At 41.0% G+C, this 27,892-nt stretch overlaps 1 protein-coding gene across 1 annotated transcript; it reads left to right on the top strand.

Moving 5' to 3' along the window:
* Window positions 1-4,478: 4,478 nt before the first annotated feature.
* On the top strand, window positions 4,479-27,535 carry LOC310956858 (phosphatidylinositol-binding clathrin assembly protein-like; the record flags this gene model as incomplete). Its single annotated transcript, XM_083927233.1, has 19 exons — window positions 4,479-4,608; window positions 12,536-12,678; window positions 14,685-14,760; window positions 15,172-15,274; window positions 16,440-16,533; window positions 16,623-16,734; window positions 17,867-17,973; window positions 19,349-19,390; window positions 21,216-21,301; window positions 22,663-22,765; window positions 23,235-23,368; window positions 23,545-23,642; window positions 23,813-23,926; window positions 24,049-24,079; window positions 24,266-24,407; window positions 25,818-25,841; window positions 26,279-26,335; window positions 26,424-26,543; window positions 27,521-27,535. The coding sequence occupies 19 exons, from the start codon at window positions 4,479-4,481 to the stop codon at window positions 27,533-27,535; spliced, it is 1,731 nt and encodes a 576-aa protein (XP_083783359.1).
* Between the last annotated feature and the right edge of the window lie 357 nt (window positions 27,536-27,892).

Consider the following 27,892-nt stretch of genomic DNA (forward strand, 5'->3'; position numbering starts at 1 on the left):
CTGCCAATGTTTCAACTCCAGAGATAAATTTGTGTCGCAAAAAAAACCCATCATTGTTGAGATTCTCCTACGTAGCATAGCCCTGATTGTTCCGAACTCTATTAAAAAAACAGGCATTTTGAAAGTTGTTAGCTTGTCGTCTTGCTGACAGACCTGACAAAGCATGAATCCAGACCTTTTACATATCTGCATTAGGATGTAGTTATATCCGCATCCTTTTGATCCATTTATTGTATTAAATCACAGCAAAATCTGCACCTCAAATTCACCAAACTGTGTGTGTGGATGAGGTTATGAACCCAGGCAGGAAGACGTTTGGTTTCCTGATTAAAAAATGGGACTTCCACAACAGGTTTAAAGCTTTAATTGTGGACAGTGAGAAACACCGACACGTCTCCAGCACTTAAACTCACACAAATAACACAAGGCGAAAATGTGTTTGTGTTTGGTGTGAACACAGTAGTTTGACAAAAAAGAGTTCTAGATTTTTGGAAATACGTTCAATATCTTTCTGACGGAGAGTAAAATCAGAAGATTAAAATGTCCTTTTAATATAAATCCAGCAGCCAGTTAGCTTAGCTTAGCATAAAGACTGAAAGCCTGGCTCTGTCCATACAAAACTCCCAGTACCTCTAAAACTCACAAACCAACATGTAAAATCTCGTTTGTTTAAAACATTTAAAAACCGAAGAGTTTAAACAATAATTTCACCTTATTTAGGAGCATCGTGTGTGGGACTATGTCTTGGCTCGGAGCAGTTGCAAAATAGACACGATATACCGAGTTGATGAGTTTTTTTAGACGTTCTGAAATTTTGTTACATTTTGACAGAACCAAGCTAGCCGTTTCCCACCATTTCCAGTCATAATGCTAAGCTCTATATATATATATTTTTTTTTTTTTTGTTTAATATTTGTATTAGGAGGTAAGGCACAGTAACAGGATCCAATGTTATAATTACATTGTGTATCACATCACAATGGAAAGTCTAAACATACCGATTCAATGGAAATACTGTGCATCATGATGAGTGAGGACCAAAATATACAGTCTGCCTCCTAGGGCGTTTTTATCATTTTATACTTGTGGCCCGATGCAAACCACAAACAATGTGCACATCAAAAAAAAAAAAAATTGGTATATTGTCTAAATGACTTGACAATGGTTAGGGTGAAACTTACAGCTCTCAGTTGTGTCAGGTGGTTAACTAACCTCCACTGTTTTCATTACAAAGGTCGTATTATCCATCTGCTGAGGCATTATTTATTTGCTAATATGTTGTAAAATGAATCCCTTTATGTAACATCAATACAGAAGATGCATCCTGTGTATTCATAATAGGCCGGCTAATCGTAAAGACATTTTCTTTCACACTGAATCATGAACTGATGGGCTTGAAAACCTGCTCTCGGATGCATCCCAGAAAAACACACAAGAATCTTTTTGCAGTCCATAAATGTTGTGGAGGGAACGGAGTCAGTTAAGCAGATACTGCACCACATGTCCATTAAATGGACAACTCAAGTGGTATATAAAACCTAAAGGCTATTTAGTGGATTGAGAAGTTCTTTAAATTAGGATTCGCAGCGGTAAAGTGTCAACCACTTTACAACGTCTGTGGTTCTTCCAGCACTTCTCTGTCTCCTCATGATTTACAGTCTCCTTCTTGTTAAGCGCTCATTTCCATTTCATTATGTACGCGTGTGTGGTTTCAGTCTATATTAGTTTACATTTCATCCTCAAAAGATGGATATTTCACTCTACTGTAGATAAAATAGTAATAGTAAATTTAATAGCAAACATGACTCACTGCCAAACTATCCGTTCTATTGTTTGTATGGGGAGGTTTTTTTTCAACCCTGAAATCCATTCCTCCCCAGTCAGAAACACGGCACGTGCTGTTCTTTTCTGTACAGCGGCGTCTGAACAGCCGCCTCTGTTGAGTCTGCCTCAAGTGTTATTTGAAATTCAATTTTTTTTGTTGATTTTTTTTCAAATTAAGCACCAGCTTTTTATTTGACTTCACTCCCTTTGATGTGTAATAGCCTGTCCTTGTAATGCAACACATCTGTAACTGCATTCCCCTACGGAGCAACATACTACATGCAATAAAAATGTATTTGTGGTGCCGTATATTTTCAGCACTCACTCACTCAATTAGGGGTCTTTGCATGCGTCGGTCGCGTCCTCGCAACAAGATTTTGAATTTAGCCTTAACATTGTCTTGATTTACAAAAGAGAGCAAATAGGGCTGAAACAGTTAACAGTCATCGACAGCTATTTAAAGAGCAGAAAAAAAGACAAACATTCCTCAGTTTCATCTGCTTTTTTGCTGCTTGAGTCTGTTTTTTAAGTCATTGTAAACTGAATATGTTTAGGTTTTTGGTTGGCATATACTTGAGTCACAGACGTAACCGTCAGTTCCTCTAAAAGATAATTAACCAGCTACAAGAGTCTTTGGGGATTCCTGTAAACCCCAGTCAGAACAGCGGTAAGTGTCAGTGTCACCCAGAGGTCTTTAGCTAGTTAATTATGTCTAAAAGAAAGTGACGGTTACCTCAGTGACCCCAAATGTAGGAATACACGAGAGAGGCACAAATTGGGGCTAGGGTTCTGAACTGTTGATCAGATGAAACAAGACATTTGAGGATGTCACCTTAGGCTTTAGGGAATTGCAATGGGAATGTTTCAGTTTTTTTTACATTTTTATAGATAGCAAAAAATAGACTAAACTCAATTAATTGATAAAAGTAGTTGCAGTCCTCTACGGTAAGCCGTACTAAAAAAAGCAACTTCATATAAATATTAGTGACTTCATAATGACACTATTGAGCCAAAAGTTTATGATGTGTCCCGTTTCCCAGTTTCTTGAACTATTCATTTGCTCCTATAGAATATATATATTCAGATGTTGGTCTTTAAAATAAAGCAGGAACCGTCACTGAATGCTCCCAGATGGTATTCACTTAACCATGGAATGTAATTTAGACACATAGGCCTAGTGGGAATATTGTCGGAACAAAATTAATCAAACTGGAACATATCCGGGAAATTATTTTAAGGCTGCAAGAAACGGGGAATCTTCAGAGGAATGTTATCTGCAATGTTTGCTGGGATTTTTATTCTGGTACCGTAAGAAAACACTCTAAACTATCCCTGCACATTGGTATCATACATGGGACTAATGTGATAACAGAACATATGGACTACTGTAATGCCATAAAAAATCGCTATGAAACAGGCTACATCAGGGTCACAGCCATATACTGTATGAAATAGGTCACCACACACACACTTTGAGTCATTATAAGACATGTGAATCATACTGAACCATGAAACATCTTCATGGATTTTCCTCCCTATGTGTCCACATTTCATTGGATGGCAAGTAATCAGGGAGAGTTTGCACATCACACTCCCTGAGCCCTCCACATGCACCGAGGTGATGAACCAGCTGATGCCTCCCCATTGCCCTGAGAGAGAGAGAGAGAGAGAGAGAGAAAGAAAGAGAGGGAGAGAGAGAGAAAAGGGGGCTTTAAGATGCCCTCCTCCCCTGAGAAAGTGGCCCAATCCTCCTGTCCAAGTCACCGGATTCATGTTCTGCCATTTTACACACAAGTTTGACTGACAAAAACAAAAACACTATAAAGAAAGAATAATCGCAATTGGCCTATGGGCAACCTCAACACAGAAATACACCCTTTTGTAAGAAGATTAAAAAGACAGGGGGGGGGGGGGGGGTAAAATAAAAAAATCAAAGCGGCTAAGGTTAGATGCAGCCAGCGCGGGGAGCTGTGTGGACCAGAGAGCTGTTTGCGGTCGGATCTGTGCGTAAAGCTTCAGACTGAGGAAGACACCGGGCGAAGAAGAGCAGGACAGGGGGGAAAAGGACAATGCTATTTTTTTATAACCGTCTTTGAGAGGGGAAAAAAAGAGTCTTCGGTCATAGGGGATGCCGCATAGATCTAGATAATAATCACCGGTAGTGTTTCGATTATAGTTGCCATCTTTATTTCGGATTCAGCCCTCGTATATACAGGCACATCCCGCCGGTATCTCAGGGATACATCACAGTTTACTGTACATTATCTTATATTATTATTATTATTTTATTATACTTTTGATGCAGACCGCTCTTAATTATAGACATTTCAGCCTCTCTCGCTCCTATTTCAGATTATCATTTCTGCAGCCGGGTCATCCTAATGCCTTCGACTGAATATTAAATGCTTCCCTGGATGTGACCGTCTTTATGTTTTATTTGGCCGCCGCATGAATTCTCCCACCGGATCCTCGTCGGTGTACGCTGCTGTCCTCCTGCTCACACGGCCGACTCTCTCAGAGGGCACTACCCTCCTCCCTGCCTCTAAAGACATTTTGATCGTCCTACCCGGTCCCCCCCACCCGGACACCACGACCATCACTCCGGCTGCTGCCTCCTCCTCCACCACCACCACCACCACCTCCTTCTCAGTAACATGTCGGGACAGTCTTTGACGGACCGGATCGCCGCCGCGCAGCACAGCATGACCGGGTCTGCCATCAGCAAAGCCGTGTGCAAGGCCACGACGCATGAAGTCAGCGGACCCAAGAAGAAACACCTTGACTGTAGGTTAAGCATGCCATCACTGCTGATACTGTATAGATAGTCCGCATGCATGAAGCTATACCAGCATGTTTCCTCACAAAGGATAGCTTGTATAAACAGCATCTGTTATGCTTCCCCCCTCACTCTCTCTCTCTCTCTCTCTCTCTTTCTCTCTCTCTCTCTCTCATCCGGCCCGGTTATGTTTGCAGCCTCTTTAATTAGACATCATTACATTCCCTTAGATTAAAATGGGATTTACGCAGCCAAACGCGCGGCCACAATGTATCTGGCTTATTAATGTAAGCTGTAAATGTGGATGCAGGGGGCAATCTGCCAGGTAGATTCGGTGCATGTCATTCAGGGGAAATAGGCCACTCTGGCATGGGCTAATCATATTGCAACCAGCCGCTTTTACAGTGTACAGGCCTATCCATTATTAACGCCACTATCAGCGGCAGCACCACATCCTCTGGAGACACTTCAGTACAAAATGTGCGTTATGTTTGCTGCAGCATCACGAACACGCTCCACTTTCATTTCTTAAATCTCACATTCAAGTTCACTGTCATGTCCTCTGGTGCATTATTGTCAGTAATGAATGTTTTTACTGCTGTCAGTCCTGAGGGGGCTAGGGGAGCAGAGAGACAGTGAGTATATAGCCTACTGTGTGTGTGTGTGTGTACTGTATCTGCTGGTGGGTGTTACAATGAGGCGTTTAAGCGGACAGATTCTTTATCTCCACATTCTGCTAATTAGCTGTATGTGTGTGTGTGTGTGTGTGTGTGTGTGTGTGTTTGTGCAAACTGCACCAATTACAAGGAGTAGGAGGTTTTCTCACATGTAGATTTTACCAGCGATTATTAGGTTAGGTGGCTTTTCTGCCTCACTATAATTACTTGACATGATCGATGGAGAGCACGGGTAATCAATGGTGCTGCCAGTCAGACTCACAGGCAGTCAGACAGACAGACAGACAGAAAGACAGACAGACACAGACTGGCATAAAGCAAAGATGGCTAATCAAGAGGAAATCAGTCTGGGAGAAACAAGGCCGGTAGCCAAACAGCCTGAGAGTCAGTCATCCAGCTCCACACCCACCCAGCCAGTCGGCCGGCAAGTTTGGCAGTGGATTAGTCGGTTATGTCCACAGCAGAGGTGACACTGGGAATTCTGGGCTTCCTCACAAGATGTGCCACCGGGCGCCTCAACACAATACATCTAAATTAGGGCTGTATCACTTTGCCCTACTAAAAAAGCCCATTAAAGCAGAAAAATACCCAGTGGGGGTATCTGAAAAGGTTCAAAAACGCTCTTACGATGAAAAAGCCCTTTTTGTGACCTTTGAATCGCAACATCGAGTAATTACTGCTGCTTTGATTTCATACAAATCTTATCTTAATGGTGACCACCACTTAAAGCTAATTATTTAGGTTTGTATTACTGCTGTAGCCGTTTGTGTGAGGCTTTACATTTTGGCCCGTGCAGATGGAAACTTGAGGATTTCTAAAAAGGTACATTACTGTGATTGTTGGTGTGAGTGCAGAAGAAAATAATCAGTTAAAGGGCATCAAGTGATTGACAACATTATTGGTTTATTGTTGTGCTTCTAGCCAAAGCCACAGTTTTATACGAACCCCTGCAGTTATTAAATGGTGGACCTTTGTCCACCTTCAGCCCCCGCCATGAGTCGGAGTCGCTCAGAAACTAGTAAAGGCCACTGAGAGCAGATATTCTTAAAATAGAACTGGAGCATTTACATGACAAATTTTCATCCGTGAAATGGATTAGAGAAACGGTTTTATACCGCCGTTCTCAAGGACAATGAAGCTCCTCTCAGAATGGGTCAGTCTATTCTGGTTGAGGTGGTTGCATGAGGCATTTCTTGTTCTGATCCGGCTCTCATTCTGATCATTAGTGGAATAAAAAGCACCATGCCAAAGCAGAAACTGAAGGCCCGGCTCAATTCAGCCCCTTGGAAGCTTGAATTGAATTTTTAGCTGAATGAATGTTTTGTACTTGGGCCATTCAGATGCAGCTGTTCTAAAGACACAGCTAGCCTTCACAATAAAACACTTTCTATTTCCTGCTAGAGGGGCCCCTCTTCTCCATCCAGGACATGATATAACATAAGACTCTGGCATTTTGTTGAGTGCAGACGCTGCAATTTTATGGTTAAGGAAGAGACGCAGGAAGGAAGTGTGTTTGTGATCAGGAGGTCATTGGTTCTACAGTAATCTCACAACCGACTGAGAGCACCGTGGTGGGGAAGTGGATAAGGAATGCAAAAATAGGGCAATGAACTCAACTGAACTCTGATGAGTCAGCTGAACGAGACTGTGGGTTGATCTCAGGTCTGAGAGTCTCAGGTGTGTGACCCACGCCCTCTTTGAGTCCTTTCTGATTCAACTTGGTTAAACAGGGTCGTAAAAAGCGTCAGACACTTGGACTGTATTTTAAGTTATTGGAGTTGTGAAGCAGCCCTCAGCAGCAAATGGAGCAAAGTCGATGTGGGTGACAGAATAAGCTCAAAGGAACGACATGTAATGCAACAGAGGTCGCTGGCAAAGATTTAAAATCCCATTCACTGGAGCCAACTTTGGCTACGTTTAGATCAATCAGAAAGAACCTGGGCAGGGAATCTGGATCAGTTTACCTAATCCCAGAGGTTGTTTCAGTTACCTTCAGAATATACTCAACTTGTTATTGATCCCTCCTTGCCCAGGCAAAGTGAAAAGGAAAGATGAATTACTGTGCCATCTCTCCAAATGCAACGCATGATAAATCAAACGCACTGCTGGACATTGAAGCGGTGCACCCAGGTTTTGCCGGCATCTTTTTTTTTTTTTTTTTTACAGTGTCATGACCTTGACAGACTGGTTGGTGACACAAATGGCCAGTGTTGATTATTTACTGCCCCACAGCAAATGATGAGCATGACAGACAGAGTAATGGGATTTCACTTTCACCTGGCAGTATTCTGCATGGCTGAGATAGCAGAGAGCGGCGATAGAAGCCAGATTCATCACACAGAATAGTAATCAGGACAAAAATGACCTTCTGCCCTGAAAGCACCGCGTTGTTCAGGGTATGATTGATTTGGTTGTGTGTCATGGCAGTAATAGTGATGTACAGTAGATGTTCTCAAAAGCAACAGAACGTGTTGAGAATAGTCACAGGCCTTTTCTTGGTGGCCACATTTTTTTTAGCCTCTCAGCCAAATTAGGTGACATTGAAAGGACATTGAAAGGACATTGAAAGGACATTGAAAGGACATTGAAAAGACGCTGAAATGACGACAGAAGAAGAACATTACAACAGACAGGGCTGCTTTGACTCACAGGCAGTCTGATGGTGACGGAAGTGTTCATACAGAGCATGAATGGATACCCCTACACGCTTACTCCCACATCTGTGTCAGTATAACGACACTATCTTGCAATACAATTTCAGGTCCTGATAATGACTCACTTCATCTAAAGCCAAGGTCTTAAAATATCTTTATTTAAAGTTTTTAATGCATTTTAAAGTTCATCCAGTCACACATAAGACACAGTTTTTACAATTAACTCTAACTAGCATTACAAATGCTTTGAATTGACTTGATGACACCATGTTGTCACTTTGTTCAGTTTTTCGCACTGTTTAATAGCATTATTGATGTACAATATTTCCTGTGTGACTGCAGTTTATTATATGTATTATCGGTATATGTCATCACGTCCCTCTGGTTATCTCCACACGTCATTGATTAAATCCTAGCTGATGTATCATCACCCAAAGAAATACATGCAGGTGGACCCAGCATGGATGGAGATATTTGAAGTCCTATCATTTAGGTGTAATTGTATTCAAATAGAAGCCTGAGTGATTTGCTATTACTGTAAAAACTAAAATAATATCTTTATACAAACTGTGAGGCTGTATTTCAAGACAAATAGCTAACAGGGTCCAATAAACCTAAAGCTGGAGCATACACATAAATATCTCCACCGCAGTCAACAACAATGCATGTTGGTGAGCATTTAAATATACATAAATGTAAAATATTGCAGCTGATGTGACGCTAACCAACCAACACACCCCCTTAGCTCTTAATTAGCGTGAGCATTGAACAGTGCTCCATAAAAGCAACTAAAATCAGCATATTACCGCAATTAACTTTAATCTTTTGTTACAGAAAAATTATAACTGTAAGTACTGAATTGCATGCTTATTACAGCTACATTTACCTCGGTCACCTTCTTAGTGTAGCGTGTTAGCTTGCTAATATTTGCAAACTTAACATAAAGTGCAGCTGAGGCTGATGAATGTCATTCGTTTTGGAGGGATTTGGTCATAAACCAAAGTATAGGACAAGTTAAAATCATGATGGCGCTTGTGAAAACCTTAAAGTTTATATGCTTTAATGTTCAAAAACGCATAATTTTCTCATACCGTATGTTTCAATATACCTGGATCCACCCTCTGTTTGAATATACCTGGATCCTCCCTCTGTTTAAAACGCTCCAATTTAGCGCCTGTTTCTTTAAGCCCCCCTCCTGAAAAATCCCAGTCTGCTCTGATTAGTCAGCATTTGTGGCCCTCTTGGCGTCTCTGCACCGTCACTGCAGCCGGGGAATGACTGTAACGACACTGTAGCGGCACTTTCTACCTACATATATAGCGTAGTTGTGACATCACAGCCGTACAGGAAGTCCTGAAGGCTCGTTTAAAGGAACAGTTTCTGAATAAGAGCTGTGTACATTTCTCTGTGGATTGAGAGTTTTGATACTTTAACTTTCCGCTGCTCTATAATAAAAAAAGACAAGTCACACTTTTTTACAATATTGGACCTTTAAAGTTGTCCTCTGTAAGATTTTCATCTATTTAATTGTCTTTTAAGCTAGTATCTACCAAAGAGTGCGTTAAAACAGTGGTGATTGATCATATGATCCACTAATGAAAGCACTCGTTGCTGAGTATTCCAATACTTGGTCCGTGGCGACATTCCCTCCCTAGATAGAAATAAGCCGCCATATTAGTGGCGCTGCTGACAGTAACTTCTGCTGGCCCAGATGGTCACTAACCGTTATGCTGCATTCACTTGTTGTTAGAAATCAGGAACCTTAACTTCTGAGTCAGGCTTTTGGTAAGGACAGAAGAACATATAGGGGACGGACTGGAAGTAGAGAGGTGGATGTGTGTCAATAAACTTTACAAAAGGGCAAAAAAAACATGAATAAATAAATAAACACACACACACTTAGTGACCATGAATGTGACAAGATGGAGGCTCTGAAAGAACAGGCTCACCTGCAGTTACATTTTACCGCCAAAGAGGCCACATGAAACAACGTATCTCAGTTCTTATGTACAACTTTAAGTCAAAAGTATGTAGTAGTAGTTAAAGTAAGTAAATATGAATCTCCGCACCAAATGTCATGGTAATGCATCCATTAGCTGGGATATTTCAGCTTGGACCAACATGGTCGCTGCCGTCTATTCAACGTTGCCACTAGTGTGGCTAGAGAGTGTGTTGCATGTCCACCTTACCGGTGTGTTTGTTCACTTTTGACAGAAAACATTAATTACCTGAAATCAATACGATCACATTAATTATTGACGCAGGAAGGAAATTCACAAACAAATCATTAACAATGTGTAAAGCATGACTGAGCGCTACCATTACCCTGTACTGTTTTGATATTAATGTCCTGAGAATTAATTAGGAGAAGGAGAAGGAGAAGGGATTCTGAAAAATAAAAAACACCTTAGAATTAAAGCAGAAAGAGTTGAGTCCAGGGTACTTCAGTGTGGTCGAGTATAAATCATCAACTTTTTTGATGTTAGCATTGCTGTTTGTGGAAATTCATTCAAAACGTGTTTGTTTGAGATCCATTTGATGGGCTTTGATAATGTTTTCTACACATTTCACTTTCAGATATTGGAATTAAAACAAAGACTTATATTTGGCCTTAATGCTGGGGACCAAATATCCCGATGTTAATGCTGCTGTGGGTTTCACACTCCGAAATAACCTAAAGATGAACAGGACTGAAGTATTAGCTGCGGTGAACTGCCGGTGCTCTGGGTGCATCAAACACCTAACCGTGGTATCAGCTGGGACTCTTTGGTATCAAGCGTTTCAGTGGGCGCAAGAAACATCACACAGCTTTCAAATAAACCCTGACAACCTCTGATCCTGTGGAAGAAACAGACCAAGGATTTGCCTCAGAAACCAAACCTGGCTTGAAGTTTTCTTACAGTAACTCAGCACGCAAATTTCTCTCTCCGCCTGTATACAGTCGTATACTGAATACAAGTTGAATTCCTTTCCCTCAATGTGCCTTTTTTTTATTTGGTTCCTTTATTTGTCATGATGTTGATGTGCTGTTCTTTTACCATGTTGAGCTCTGCTGTCAAACTCAAGTCAAATTGCTCCTCATCTTGATCTTTTTTATCTGGACACATTTGAAATGTATTCCTTCTGTCTGTCATTTTATCACTCAGCCCCGATGTTCCTTCTCTAAATATGATATTTAATTTATACTGTTATTAGTTTAGATCTCGCTTCTGGCTGGGTTTGAAATAATCTGCACAATCTCAAGGTTTTATAGAGATCATTGTGTTTGTCAATCTGAAGATGAATTTCGGAGCAATAAAGCAAGATAAATGTAATTGATTCATCCAAGAAAAGATCTTAAACCTGCTGATAAATGTCACAGAACAGCTTACATGGAGCGGCTCTACAGTATGTGCACAATGCAGTCCATTTATGCCCAAGGTTTTACTGTAAAACACATTTGTCACTGAAGATATTAACAACCTTTTCTTTACAGCAATTCAACTGAAGCACAGCTGAATAAGCACATAAGCATAAGCAGGTTTTCTGCTATTTAAAGCTTGGTTCTTTAACTTGGAGTCAGTAAATCTGTGAGATTAAACAGAGGCCGAGCATACTTCACATTTTGATCTTTAGCCGGAGAAATCCCTGAAGAATTTAGGGCATTGTTCCACCAATCTGCCTATCCTAAGTTTACATTTAGTGTTCACTGCGGAATTTTGAGTGACCTATTATTTTTGTGACGTGTCGTTGTAAATCTAAAAGTGAAAACTCTCCTGCTTATAAAATAGGCCGTGTTTCTGGGTTAACTTGGCACTTCTTCATTGACAAACACTCCCTTTTTCCGTGTTGTCTGACCTTGTCCCGCAGAACGCTCTTTTCCTTTTGTGTTGTTCCACATTTGCTTTTGAACAGAAAATCTACACTCTGGATGTGAGTCTCAGTGGGTAAAACATCGGAGTCAACTCAGTTTTATTCCATTACTGTTAACAAAGATGCTCAGGGAGAGAACTCAGATGAATTATTCATCATCAGGAGATGTATTTGACCGTTTAAAAGAAAAAGTATGCATCCGTTGTTGATGTTGAATTGAAACTGTAAAATAACTTTACGTCTTCTGAGTTGATAATAATAATAATAATAATAATAATAATAATAATAATAATAATAATAATAATAAGTAAGCAGGTAGCACTGTTGAATTGCAGCTACAAAATGGATTTTGTGATTCACTTGCCCTGGTTCTGATCCATCTGTCTTTGCAGTCTCTATCATTAAATAATCATTTGTTCATTGATTTGTGCTGATATTGAGTGAGTCAAAATGAAAACACCAGTCGATACATTCATAGCGTTTGTTCACTCATTCCATTGATTCTTAATAACTCAAGCTGTAAGCTCTCTAAGGTTATACATTAGGATATTGATATGTGGCAGGTGTTTTTATTCAGCAACCTACAGTAAGCCACCAGGCAGGACTGAGTTAGAAGGACACATTTAAGTTGTAGTAGTCAAACCTGCAACTTTACAAAGGTTCTCTAACATGTTGGCCTCATGCTTGTTTCTATAATCTTCTACAAATAATAATGTTTAAACATTGCTCGTTGTTTTTTTTGTGTCCTCCAGACCTGATCCACTGCACCAATGAGCTGAACGTCAGCATCCCTCACCTTGCAGACACACTGTTGGAGCGCACAGCCAGCAACAGCTGGATAGTGGTTTTCAAAGCGCTCATCACCACACACCACCTCATGATGTACGGCAATGAGGTGAGCTGAGCACACCGACATATGGATAGAATATTATTTCTATTTCATTTTCAGGATGATCGTAAAGTTCTTTGTCATCCGTACATAACAAGCTTGCTTTAATGAGATCACAAGTGTATTATTTGGCATCGAACGTTTTCTGCAAACCACAGATACAGATTCTGAACAGTTGCAACCCGTACTCATTCCTTACTCGTGAAACACCGACATTGAAGCTCTTGAAAAATGGATCAATTTGAATAATCTATTAACTATTGTGAATTTACAGACCCATCGATAATGTGATGTTCGTTGCAGGCCCACACAGGATGATAAACTATTTATGAAGCATCAGAACAGTGCACACAGGAGTCACTGAAAGCATGAAACTAAGACATTTCCTGTCCAATCTAATGATCTCTGCGCCGCCGCCTCCAGAAACACACAAACATAAAGAGAAAGCCAATCTGCTAGTTCGAGTCATTGATCTGTCCAGAGACTGACGTTTCGCTCACCAGGTTGTAGCAATTTCTCTCAGAGTCTTGCAGCGACCTTCTTTGAAGCTGTATCTTCCACGCGTCCAACAAGGACTGATGATGCATCCCTGCTGACATTTCAATGGCCAGTGTGACTAATCACTTCACTCCGCATGCTCCCACTACAAGAGCAGCAACCAAAACATCAAAGATGTTAAACGATGAGCGTCTCAGACTCAGAAAGAGTGATTACAGCGGGTTCACTGACCCTCTCAAAGTACCCAAACAAGAGTTTTTGCAAAACAAGTATCAGAATCAGAATCAGAATCAGCTTTATTCACCATGCATGTGCAAACATACAAGGAATTTGACTCTCCTCTGTTTACACAATATACAAAAAGCACAGAAAAATACATAAAAATAAAGTATTTGCCAAAGAAGACAAGATGAAAGATATACATATATATACATGTTTAGTGCAAATGGACATGCAATGGCAGGGGGATTATGGGGTTATCAGGGAGACGGCCTGGGGGAAGAAACTGTTTTTGTGTCTGGTGGTCTTGGCATACAGAGCTCTGTAACGCCTACCAAAGTAGTGACACGACGTCTCTGAGATACCCTGACTGGGAAATCGACATGGTTGCTGCACCTGTATCCACTCTCTGTCTGTTTTAGCACATCTCTTTAAGCCCATAACCCCCGCCCCCCCCCAAAAAAAAAACAAACAGTCATGCTCTGCTTGGTCATAGTTTGCCAAGCAGAGCATCACCAAAAATTGCACTACCAGACATGTTCAAACAGAAAAGAGATCCGAAATTGGGGAGAAATCAACATCTGCAAACAAGATTAAAGGCCTACCTGATTTTGATGTAAACACTGCAGTAATGGTTAAGTAAAGGTTTGTGCTCACAGGGATTTTTTAACTAATTATTTTGAAGCTTTGGTTACTTTTAATATGAACATTCGACAATTTAACATTATATATACAGGACATGAGGAAAAGCATAATTGATCCCCTTTAATGTGACTTATTTCCTATTAAAACCGTAATGGGATTATAGTAGCAAGTAGCGAGTAACATTTTTTAATTGCTTTGTATGTACTTACAAGGACAATAAAGTTAATTCTGATTCTCAGTCTGATAATTGTAAAATTGTAGATTTTAATAACAAGGGCAGCTACAGTTTTGGAGGAAGTCAAAGTGCTGAGACGTCAACAACCTCTCTGTGAAATGCTCATGAACTACTAAAAGGAAGCCCTCACTTTGCACCACATCCCTGCCTTGGGCTTTGGTTTGTTTTAGTTTTGTCTGTCTCTCACTGTGCTGTATATTGTAATTTACCTTTTCTTTTTTGCTTTTTCAATAATGTTTTGCGTTTGTGTGTGAAACAGTTTGTAACAGATTGTGTTTTCAGAAGTGCTGTATAAATAAAGCTTTACTTACTCACGTAGACGCCCTCATTGTGTCTGCGTGGACATGACTTGATATTGTCTGAGAACAGCATCAGATAAGTCACTAACTCTTTGCTTTTGTCCTTTTTCCATCAGAGATTGATGCAGTACCTTGCCTCCAGAAACACGCTCTTCAACCTCAACAACTTTCTAGATAAGGCTGCACTACAAGGTGATTTAATGCCATTTGGGTGTTTGTAAACTCAGCACTGCTGTTCATCTGACAAAATGACTTTATGTCAAGCTCTCCTTGGCTCTGTAACCCTATGAATCAATAAAACCAGTGCTGATTATAAAAGGAAGCTACAGTCCAGGATATAAACGCTAAAGATAAATGTGCCTTTTGTTTGTTACGAGAAGCTTCTCTATGTAACTGAAAATGAACACACATGCTCTGTAACTTTGTAATACAATAATATTCAGTAATATGTTGCAACTGCCAGTTTGGAGTAAATCACATTGCTCATGGAGAAGTTAGTCCATTTCATATGAGAGGGATTATGGCTTCTTAACCTGGTTTTGAAAATATCACGATCAAGGGGATCAGGCTCTAACTGCAGCGCCCTCTCTGTGCTTCCCCCAGGGTATAATATGTCAACTTTCATCAGACGCTACAGCCGCTATCTGAATGAAAAAGCCATGTCTTACAGACTAGCAGCAGTGGACTTCACCAAGATGAAGAGAGGGTAACAAACTCAACACCACACCACTGACACAGGGGCATTATGGGTCTTTGGTCTATGGGTCGCACCAGATGTGTTTTTATATGTATGCTTTACGTCTATATTATATTAAAGGCCTGTGTGACTTTTTCTGAGCACCGGCCACTGTAATATTACACAGCGTTGTTGAGTATTCGATCCTGACTGGTCGATTACAGCGTTCTACGGTCTGTTATTTCTGAAGAGCAGACCCCCGCTATTAATGACAGACTGTTGCTATGGACGCAGTTCTATAGACTGTGGAGGAACATTTTAAAATCCATATTTTGTGTTGTATATTGATTTCTAGTAGAAAGTAGCTGTGTAATAAGTGGGCTAATGTAGAGAGAGCCAGTAATGACCCACTCACTCTAAAAATGCAAAATACTGAACCAAAGTGCAACAGCTGCATAAGTAGAAAACGTGAGGGAACTGAGAGAGTAATGTCTCAGTTCCCTCACGGCTGTTAAAGGCTGTTAACTAACAATGTGGCTACGGTACAATACAATACGATACGATAGGTGCGACGTGATGTGATGCGATGCGACGCGATGCGACGCGACGCGACGCAATGCGATGCGACGATGGTACGGTACGATAAGTCAATTTGTTTTGGATCACAGCAGCTCCGTTTACAGCATCCCAGAAAAGACAGAAGAGCCGAGAAAAGGACCCAAAAATACATTCATCTAATATAACATTATAATACCACAAGACAACATTTAAGGCCCATTAGGGTGCATTTTATCTGGGATTAAGTGCTGTATTTAATTGGAGGATTGAAAACATTAGCTATCAAAAGCTGCTGGTCACACCAGACTAAATGAGGCTGTAGTGTGTGTGGAACTGAGATTTGTTTTGTTTATAAATTAAACTTTTAAAAATGTTTTTTTTCATATTTCATTTTCTAAAATAACCCAACCTCAAAATGTTTCTTGTTGCTGATCCACAGTAAGAGCGTATATCTGTGGGATCACACATATACACAACTTAGTCTACAGTCGGCCTGATAAGTCCTGTGTGTGTGTGTGTGTGTGTGTGTGTGTGTGTGTGTGTGTGTGTGTGTGTGTGTGTGTGTGTGTGTGTGTGTGTGTGTGTGTGTGTGTGTGTGTACGTGTTGCATGCGTGTTTTCTTGTCGTCTCTTACCAGGGCTGAAGGTGTGATGCGCACCATGAACACAGAGAAGCTGATCAAGACTCTGCCCATCATTCAGAACCAGCTGGATGCACTGCTGGATTTCCAGGTAAACATCTGGATTAAAGACACAAGATTTGTATGTAAAATACTGACACACCTTCATCCAATATCTGTTTTTTTCTTTCTTTCTTCCAGCCTAACTCCAACGAGCTGACCAATGGAGTGATCAACACAGCTTTCATGTTGCTGTTTAAAGACTCCATACGGTTGTTTGCTGCCTACAACGAAGGGGTCATCAACATGCTGGGTAAACCATACATAAAACACAGCAAATACAGTTGTATTTATGCCTTAGTCTGCCTCTGATTATCCTTCTTCAAAAAGGGGCAATCGATTTTTCCTCCGACTGCCTCTAGAAGTCTGATTAAAGATCGCCTTCTTTTCTTCCATTAACTATTAATCCAGTGAGGACTATTTAGTGAGGAGTTCATTAAATGATTGTTAACCTGATAATTAACCTGATCTGAGGTACTTCTGCAATGGTTATATAGTAACTTAGCCTGACACTCAATTGGATAGACATACAACCAGTCACAGCAACGAAACATGTGACGTATGTAAACAGACTACAGCGTGCAGAGATGAGCTGCGATCGTGTAGCGTCGACATGTCTGCGAAGGAGTGTGGCCGTTTTTTGCCATCAGAAATTGAAAATACTAATACTTCAACAGAAAGCTCCACATCAGCAGCAGCCATCTTGGTAGTTTTTTCGAAAATGTTCTCCACAAGTTGTCAGTTATTGTCTGAAACCCACCCCATCTGAGATTAACGGTTGTTTTTGGCCCAGGGTCTAGACGGCTAGAAATCTTTCTGAACCAGAGGCGACCGGAAGTATCTGCCAGAGTATAATAGTATAGTATAATTATAGTAACTGGGCCTCTGCAGAATTTATTTAAGCCTGTAGGGACATCAGATGTATGTGCTTATCAGGACAAATCAGTACCAGATACTTTTTTAACATTTTTTTTATTGTATTCAAGCTTCCAAGTGTTTAAATCAACACGTTTACCAAATTCTATGGTATCGAAAGTACCAAAGCTATAAAAAAACACAGCTCTACAATCCGATTTTCAACCTGAGGCTGCATACACGAAATAACAGGGAAGAAATCTTGACTTTTTCAGTAAAACAAATTATCCTTAAGTGCATTTTTGCCCCGTTTGCCGTGGTATCTAGGATCGTTTCTTTGTACTAATTTTGTATGAAGTTTAAAATTCTGGTATTGTGATAACCCTAGATTGTATACACCTTCTAACATGATCATCTAGCACTTGATTGGGCTTAAATAGATCCTATTAAGTATTTACTGATTGCAAACATGTACCCTCATTTGTGGATAAATAGTGATCGTATGCTGATTGTGGTCTTCTGGTACACAGAGAAATACTTTGACATGAAGAAGAACCAGTGCAAAGAAGCTTTGGAGATCTACAAGACTTTCCTCAACAGGATGACCAAACTGTCCGAGTTTCTCAAAGTGGCAGAGGTAACGTCCGTTTGTCCTGGCGCTCCTCCATGGAGCAAAACCGAGTTAAACTCCACCGGAGAGGGCACGAGTATCTGTCTGGGGCGAATCTCAGCGGTCCCCTCTAAAGACATGTTCTTTTTCAATTGTGTTATATTTAACCTGGTGAGAAAATCCACTTAAACCTGTTGAGATTCGCTCCAGACTTCCGTCACCCATGGGATCTGATTTACGGTCCAGCCTAAAAAAAAAAAAACTGACCGTAGATCAGCCTCCAGTCTCTCCTTAATCTTCCAAGTCTTTTTTTTTTTGCCTCTAGATTTTCCTCCTGTTTCTGTCCTTCTCTTGCCCTGACCTGGGGAGGGGGTTACTCCATGACAAGTTGATTAATGGCTGAGTCTTTTAGCCTATCAGAGAGCCACTCATGTAGAGCTTCAAGTTGAGGGACCCCTCGCGTGCTGCCTGTTCACATGCCTGCACTGCATGCCCAAGCAAGCTCTTTTTCTATCACTATCTCTGTCTTCCTCTTATTTTATTTCCTCCCTTCTCTCTACAAAAATGATCTTTATAATGGCTGTTATCCAGTTAACAGTTGCAGTCCTTGCTAGGCTTCACAGTGTATATTATAATTTTTTTTTTAGTATTACACCTGTGCGCCATCTTCAAAGGCTTTCTCTCTGCTTGGTTTCCAATTGGGAAGAAGGTTTGGGGTGCAGCCGCTCGATCCAAAGACAAAAAAAAAACAAAAAACAGACTAACGTTGACTTTAAGGACCCATTCATTTTACCTGTCTAACCAAATGTGTGTTTGTCTATTTGTGTGTCATCTGTGCCCCGCCTTCTCTTTCTGTTCAAAGTCAACATTAGTTGAGTGTCTTCCTTTTTGGATGTTTTTTTTTATTTTTACGTCGCAGTCACGTGACCTGTTGTCTGCCCTCTCTGCCCTGCCTGTTCAATCAGTCGGTGTGCTCTGCATTCATTTCAAACCAGTCTCCAAATCTCAGTGTGTGTGTACTTATGTGTGTGTACATATACAGTGTGTGTTCTATATATATATATATATATATATATATATATATATATATATATGTATATATGTATAGGTGTTTGTATGTGTGTGCAGCGCCCTCCTCCCCGTCCTCCTCTGTTGTCTTTTATTTGTTTTCCTTTCCAGCCACTGCATGAAGTAATGGATGCTTGGGTTTGATTCTTCTTTCTCCCTCCTCCTCCTCCTCCTCCTCCTCTTCCTCCTTCACACACCTCTTCCCTATTTTTTTCCTTTTTTTTAAACTGTTGGGTTTTTTGTTTTATTCCTTGTTTTATTATTACATTTGGTTTATTTTTTATTTTGCCTCCCTCCTCCCTTCCCTACCCCTCCCTCCTTTTTTGTGACACAGCGAGTTGGGATAGATCAGGGCGACAGCCCCGATCTCACACAGGTCAGTCTACATCTCATCTCAATCAGTCAATCAACCAGTCAACCAGTATTTAAATCCGTCAAGTCAATCCCATAATGCTTCATTCTAAACGCTCCCGTTCCCTACTCACCCTACAGACCTGCCCACATTGCAGCTGCCCTGTCCTCCTCTCTTCCTTACCCTCCTTAACTCCTTCGCCTTTTCTCCTTTTCTCTGAGTCTAGAATAGAGAGGAAACGATTAATGAAGACCTGCAAATAGCCTTGAAGAACATTTTTTTTTTTTTTTACAATTTTTAAGCATTAGTGCAGTAATTCCATTTTTCTCTTATCTGAATCACTGCAGAACAAATTTTACTCTAAGGTAAGATTTTTGAAAGCAGCAGCTATGCAGCTTAACATCAAAAGTTTTCAGCCTCTTTTTTTGCATATTTCTATTTTAGATGTCCATGACCGGGGCTTATTATCTGTCTGAATTTCCCCAGCAGTACTTCTGGCATTTCCCCCAGTGTAAATAGCAAGGCTTGTCTCTTAATTCAAAGGCTTATCATATAAATAAGTCAGCACAGCTTTATGAAATAGGTTTTTGCCCACATAAGCAGTGTTCAAATCATTTCCCTGAAAAGATTATGTCCCTTTGCATTAGCTGTGGGGAGAGCAGCGAATGGTTTTAATAATAGGTCTCTGCAAATATGACTTGGATAGGTGTACATAATGCCATCATAAGCACTGCTATCATGCTAAAGGCCCCAAATGCAAAATATCCTTTTCAGTGGAACCATAATTGGATGTTTACAATCTGACAAATCTGGTAACAAACTGAAAAGGGCTGACTCTTTTAAATTATTGTCATGTTTGTAGCGCTTATGAAGACCTTATATGCCCTTATTCAACAACATAGTGACCCATGCCTATACTGAGCTCTAGATATGTGTCTGTTTTACTTTTAAACCTATAGCATATTCTAGATTTCTCTGAAGAAGGATATCCAGAATTCGCATTTTACTCTCTTTCCCCCTTAAAATAAGTATATGAGAAATCTTTTCTTTGGCTTGTTGTGTTTGCGTCGTGTTCTCTGGTGCTGAAAATGTAAGGCTCTGGGTGAAAACCGTGGTATCACATAGTTGGTCAAAATGAACCCATCCATCCTTTTTGTTTTACAATAAAGAGTGATGGCCAGTTGCTTGATGTGTATACCGGGATTTTCACCAGACGTTTACATTTAACTGAGTTAACTTCCTTGGCTTCCAGTGGGATAACATTTTGGTACTTAGCTTTAGCTGCTGCCTAATTTTTAAACTCAATCAAATTAATAATATGTTAATTTGACTTTTAACCTAACGTGGAATCCACCAGTTAACTCTTGATTTTCGGACTGTGATTTTACACGTATGCGTGTGTAAGTGTGTGTGTTTATGAGAGCGTCTGTGCGCTGCTGGCCTCTGCATGGGCTCGTTAGGTGGTTCAGAGACGTGTTTGTTGTGTTTGTACTCCGGAGCCCTGCAGCGACGATGCTCTGCTCTGCCCTGACCTGTCAGTCCCGCTGCGGACTCGCTTGCATGATCCAAGGCTGATGTGTGCATGCTGGTCAACCAAACCTGATGAAACCCAATGCAAAAATTCAATAAAATAAAAAAAAAAGAACAAAAGAGCTGTTGTAGAGTAGATAATGAAGGAGTAGTGTCTTAATTTTGCTGCTGCTTTGTTTGTGTGTGTGTGGGGGTGCGTGAAGTAAAATGAGGAGGTGAGAAGATGGGAGTGAGAGAAGACAGTTTGTCCCCTTTTGTCCACTTGGCTGTGGTTTTAATGCTGCCCCATCAACTCCCCTCCCGTGTACCCCTTCCTCAGGCTCCCAGCTCTCTCCTGGAGGCTCTGGAGCAGCATTTAGCCTCTCTGGAGGGCAGGAAGCTCAAGGACCTCTCCGCAGCAAGCAGGTACGATCAGCTCCGAAAGATGAATACTACTACTGATGCTCCTACTGCAATTCATAGTATAACTAGTACTGCTGTTACAAGTACATGTGTCGTTAGTACTAATGTTACACGAGTACTGTTTTTATTTATCAAGAGTCTTCAGCCATGTTAGCAGTTCTGTGGCGCTGTATTTAGACACAGTGTTGCTTTGAGTTAAATGCAACAGCCTGGGTCCTTTTTAACTCTCTGTCAGATGATGTCATTCACAAACACTGCAACAGGAAATAAAGTGCAACATGTTTATAATGTTTATGTTTATATTTGTGGATGCCATATTACTGTTATCCCATTACCTTATCTAGTATTTCTATCTATTTCTATAACTATTTTATAACTTCTTAACAGCGTCACTTTGAGGATGGCAAAGTTGGTCCACCATTCTGAAATATTTATTTTATTTTTTTTTTCTGTGCACGCACCAATGACTGCATAAAATCCAGATAATTAATGAAATAAGAATGAGTCATAAAAGGTCATAGGCTTATACAAGGGACCCTCCCTCAAATTAAAGTGAAATCACTAATACTGCTCAAAATAACACCAAACCTCTGAAGTAGCCTGATATAGTGATATAAGCCTGATATAAGTATCCCTACACATAAAACCAAGCACCAATGGGCTCCTTCCTTTTGGATTGCATTTGGTAATCAAGCTGGTACCGGGGCCAGTAAGTAAGTCTCTTAAAACACTCTTTTAATAAACCCCGAGTTCACTAACTACGTTGTTGGTGCTTAGTTTTATGTGAAAGGACTCGTATCATGCTACTGCAGAGGTTTGGTGTTATTTTGAGCAGTATTAGTGGTTAAAAAAGCTGTTTTAATGCTTTCACCGTACTGCCCTGAGCAAATCAGTGTTAGCCATGTCCGGCTGTTAGCGACCGGGATTTCTCGGTAAATAGTTTCTACATGAAAAAACTGTCTTGATGGCTAATTTGATGTCTATAAGTGCCGAAAAGACCAAGGGATGAAATTTATGCCGGAATTACACTTTAAGAAGATAATTAAACCATAACAACAAATTAATTAATGACATCATTTCAGAAATTTCCACTAAAAGTTAAGACAAATAAAAGTAAAAACACACAAAATGAACAGAAAAAGTAAGCAATGAATAGATGACACTATTGGATGCACCCTCCCTTGTTTCGCTAACTGTTATCTTTACCATGAGCATTACAGCCTCACAGAGATGCTTAGTCTTGTTAAAATAAAGTTAAGGTTACAGAGCACTATAAAGAGCAACTCGGTAAAAATCAAAGACAAAAAAACAAAAAACTATTTAGCAACCAGCTTTGCAAAAGTATGTTTGTGTCTCACCTTAAGATCCAGCACATTGTCCAGTGCAGTGTCCTCTCTCTCCAGCACTGGGATCTCTCTCAGCCGTATGGATGACAAGACAGAGGACAACAGACTGCAGCAACACAAGGCGAGACATTTTTACAGCTTATGCTACATACCAACAATACTGTACTGAAGGACACCCCAATATGATCATTGTCTTCAACAGTTTTTTGCTTTCATGTAGGAAAAGCACACTGAAATCACTTTAGCTGTGTGAAGTGTACATCAAGTCTATTTGTCCTCCAGACTGTTGTTGAAGTTGAATGGAAAAGTGCATTAGTTCTGCAGTACAGTGAAGTACATTGTCTGCCTCTGGCTGCTGGCCCATACAGAGCTGCGAAGAGAATGGCAATGAAGTCACAGTCTTAGGACCCTCTGCAGTGGATTTTTCCTTCAAATAAAGAAGCATCCAGAAATACATATTTATAATGGCTACATCTTTTCTTGTAGTTTTTTCCCCCAGACGAGGTTAATAGCTACTATTTTTGTGTGCTGCAGGGCTTTTAATATACCTTGGAAATATCACATTATGCTGTTGATGCTTCCCATTGTAGGAGGATGGTCATAAGGTGATCGACATTCAGACACCCAATGTGTCACCCAGCACCCAGTCAGTGGGCAGTGCCAACAGTAGCGGAGGGGCCACAGATCTCTTCTCCAACTCACCAATCGTACCTGTCAGCAACCAGTGAGTGTAACATCTGCGGCGTAAAAAGGCTACAAAAGTGAAAGTGTTGCTGAAAGAGTCCATTGCTTTTGCCTGGCTGTCATTATAAATCAGATTTTTTAAATGGTCTTTTCTGGTTACATAAATATAAATGAGAAACAAAACTGGGCACTCCGCTCTCATTTTGCTTCCTGCAGTGTGCCAAACCTGACCAGTGAGCTGTTCACCCTGCAGCCTAACTTCACCCCCATCCAGACCACACACACTGTGCCCAACAACAACAATGCCTGGGGAGGTAGGACCGCACACACAACCAAACACACACACACACATATATATTCATGCAAATTATACACTGCTCAGAGCTGGATACGCAGTGACAGTGATGCCCACTTGCTTCATGCTCTTGACTCATTTTCCCCTCTTTTATCCTTTCATGTTACCATGGTAACCTCTGGATGTCAGGTGACCTGCTAAAGCCTGCCCCACCCGCTCAAATTCACAGCCCCGGAGTCCCATTACACTCTGGAAAAATGCTGCCCAATGATTTGGACTCTTCATTAGCCAACCTCGTTGGTAGTGAGTAAACAGAATTTCTCTCTCCCAATATTCAGTCATCGCCTCCATTTTGCCCTTTATTTTTCCTCAGGCCGCCTTGCTTCCTTTCAGCTGATGTCATGTTTCTTTTTTCCTTCTCTCAGACCTGCAGTTTGGGGGGACGCCAGCTAAAAAGTGAGTGGGTTTTCCTGACGGCTAAAACTTAGCCACAAGAAAATGACTCAGCTGTCAGTTTTATTACTGTTCAAACTCTCTAATGACTCGTTATTGCTCTTTCTGATTTTGCATAAGCTGTGCACCTGCTAAATTCTCTGTGTATATGCTTGCTTGTGTGTGTGTGTGTGTGTGTGTGTGCATCAGGCCGGAGCTCCAGTGGAGTCAGCTGGTGGAGAAGAAGCCAACAGGAGGAGGCGGCTGGCAGTCGAAGACCATGTGCACTAGCACCAACTGGACTCACGCCACCCATCCCATGGCACCTGCACCCATGCCCGTCCCTCAGATGGTAATTTTAAAAGCTACATTCACATGGTCTTCAGGTTCTGGACATATTTTTTTTGTCCTCAATCGTCACATGTGGCATCGCACATTGATCGACAGCTCACTCGTTCTCTTGTTAGTTACGAGCAGGACAATTTACACTATTATCAATGGCTGTGATCCAAAACATGAAAAAAAATCACCTCCCTACATAGTGTCTTTCATTACATGATACTGTAAACTACAAAACTCAGCAAAAATAACTAAAAACTATAGTTTTTATATAGCTCAGCGTCTCTGGGGGTCTATGGGACAGTGGGCTGGTCCGGGCGCTCGGCTTCTGCATGATGATTGGATGAGCTGTCTGAGGCGGAATCCTTTTCTGAATGACAGCTAAATGAGCGAATCAGCGATCTTGAAGATTAAACATCCACCTGAACATTTTCCAAGTTTTTCATTCCGTTGTTCTGATCTGATCCGGAGACTTTACCAATCCCCAGTGACTTTGTGTTTGATAAGAACGACTAGCGTTGTGTTTGGCGACTCTCTTCTGTCACTTTGCGGTTTCTTTCCTCAACGAGCAGCGGCAGCTGCGACGCTTCTCCCGTCGTCACCATCACTCATAGGCGGCCACACAGTAGCCTGGCGCAGCAGCTCAAGCTGGACCAAGGCCGTTTAAGCAGCCTAGCTCTGCTGGCCATTGAGTGGACACTGATCAGAAGCCTAGCTGGTACGACAAGGTCACAGATTATTTTCTTGAAAAGGAACGAAGGGTAGAATTGACAAAGAAATAAACAAACACATTTATGATGTAGGCCGGAAAAATTAGCTCCCCCTCCTTGAAAGACCAGCAGCCACCACTGATATAAATATATATAGTACTATAGAAAATAAAATCAACATGACGTTAAAGTCTCTATATTATCACGCCTGATAATGTGGCCCTTTTTGTCAGGGAAGCACTGATGCATTGCTCTAGCAGAGATCTTTTTCAGAAGTATTGTACTGCGTATTAATTTGGTGCCATCCATCATTTGGTCGGTAAAGTCAGCTTCTCATAATGGTCAGATATCTCATTCTGGAATGAAACTCATTAAATGTACCTGTTGGCCAAATGTAACTTTCTGCTGCATACAGAGGTTTTTTTTGAAGGGGCTCCAAACTGCGTGTCTGTCCTTTGTGCTCCGCTCCAATTATCCGTACGTCTCTTCCATTCAATCTAGTTTCATCTTTTAATTTTCGTCTGATTGACCTCTCGACTCGAACCTCTCATTTATTCAGCAAATGGCTCGCGAAGCTGGTGGCACGACATGAATAGAAAGTAGAGGTGATTTGAACATGAGGGATGGGCAAAGGTTTGATTTATCTTTTCTGCTCGTTTAGAGAAAAAATGCCTGAACTTTCCTTTATTGTCTTTTTCTCAAACTCTCCACAGAATGGGATGATCTATACTGGCTACGTAAGTACCTTTCTTCGCATCATCTCTCCCTCACTTCTCTTTCTGCACCTGATTTCATCCTGACATCCTCCAAAAACCTTTCTGCTTTGCTTATTTATTTATTTATTACTTTTTAAATAGGTGCATGTGGCACTTTCATTATGAGGCTGTTTGTATTGATACATGAATAATCAGAGGAAAGGGGTCTTATTTTGCTTATTGTGCTGTTCATCCTGTGTGGTTTATTACAGGCTGCCAATCTGCTACCTCAATTCTACTTTGTTAAGTGTCACACTTCTTTTTGTTGCTCAGGATTAGCTGTCTTGCTACTTTGACAGGTTAGACATGAGGCTGACAATATCGGGATTATGTTTGTAATCAACTTTCAGGCCAGGATTAAAGACTGTAGCTCAGCTCAGCAAGCGATGCATTGTGTTCCTCTCTTTTTCCCCGTGCAGGCTCCTGCACCAGTGGCTTTTCCTATGACGACACCCCAAGTGCCTGTGTATGGGATGGTAAAGAACAGCTTTAATCTCAGTCAGTTTTCTCCAATCGCGTGATCCTGGCTCACTCCTCACCTATTGCCTTTCTTTCTCTAACCAGCTCCCTCCTCAGATGAGTCATCAGATGGGGGGTGTTCCCATGATGCCCCCGCAGCCTGTCATGTACAACCAGCCAGTCCTGAGACCCACCAATCCCTTTGGACCCATCCCTGGGACACAGGTAACATACACACACACACACACACACACACAGTTCGCTGAGAAGATTAAAAGTTATGGTGATTGCATTTACGCTTCAAAAATCATAAAAGTGGTGTTCATTTGTGAAGATTATCTTACTTTACAAGACTTGGAAGCATCAAACGTTTTTGCCACAGAGTGTATCATCTACAATAATCCACAAGGGAAAGGCAATGCTAACTTCCAGGTTGTCCTATAAAACATGTTGTACCTGCAGCACTCTATAGTAGTAATAGTAGATTTGAAACCTTAATTTAGAGGTATGAGCTATGTTATTACAGAAACGCTTCAGTTTAACCTTATACTTGTTCTCCACTCCACGTATGTTCTTGCCCACATAAACACGAGGCACTTGTCTGATAAACTTAAACCAAATTTAAACTAAACATTGGGCCTGCTGTTACTTTCAGCCTTTGGAGTGTGTAGCTTAAAGGGAAGTAATACCTATAGCCAGTTATCTGGGGGTTGTTGAACACTTTTCTGGGAAGTTTAGGATATAACTAACTGAAGCAGAAGTAGCTAAAGCACATAGAAAACAACTGGGTAGACCAAATAAGAATAAAAGGTCCTGATAGTAATGTGATAGTGAAAGTCTGTCTGGAATAATTGATACACTCATTCAGGTATTTCTAACTATTGATAAGTAGTACTAAAGCTTTGGACCCTTCAAAAGCAGGATGAATCACGTTGTCAGATAATTGACCAGCAACTGTGTAGATTGTGTTTTCCACAGCGAGTAAGCATCAGTCTGTACAGTAACAGGACTCTCAGGAGAGCAAACAAGTATATTTTGACCAATTATTCCAATAATATAATTGCCTACCAAGCACTCCCACCCCTGAGAAATTGTTTTCGTGGCACTGCGGCAGGTAATATGTTTGTCAGCAGATGCCTGAACACTTGATGAGGTGTTTTGTCGAACTAAATTACTCTCCATTCTCCTCCTGTCCTCTGCAGATGCACTTCATGTAGGGATGATGTTGTAACCATGGCAGCAAAGCCGAGAGAGAGAAGGCGAGAGGGAAAGAGATGTAGAGAGAAAGAGTCGAAGAAAACAAACCCAGAACCAAATCCAGTGCCGGAGGAAGAAAGAGGAAGACAGAGAGGAAAAGGGAGGGGTGGGGGAAGGAGGAGAGAGGACAGGTCCATGTCGCTTCACCCTCTTATCTCCTCTCCTCTCTCCATGTGGCTACTGATCTCTGTCTTTAAATGGGGCACCAAAGGCTCCGCATCAATCCCACTCATCCTCTTGTTTGATTTGCCAATTCAAACGGCAATTATGACCAGTGATGACAGCTCTATTGAAGTGCAGAAGCTCTACTGCCACTT

Source organism: Echiichthys vipera (genome assembly GCF_963691815.1).
Source record: "Echiichthys vipera genome assembly, chromosome: 14".
Taxonomy (NCBI): domain Eukaryota; kingdom Metazoa; phylum Chordata; class Actinopteri; order Perciformes; family Trachinidae; genus Echiichthys; species Echiichthys vipera.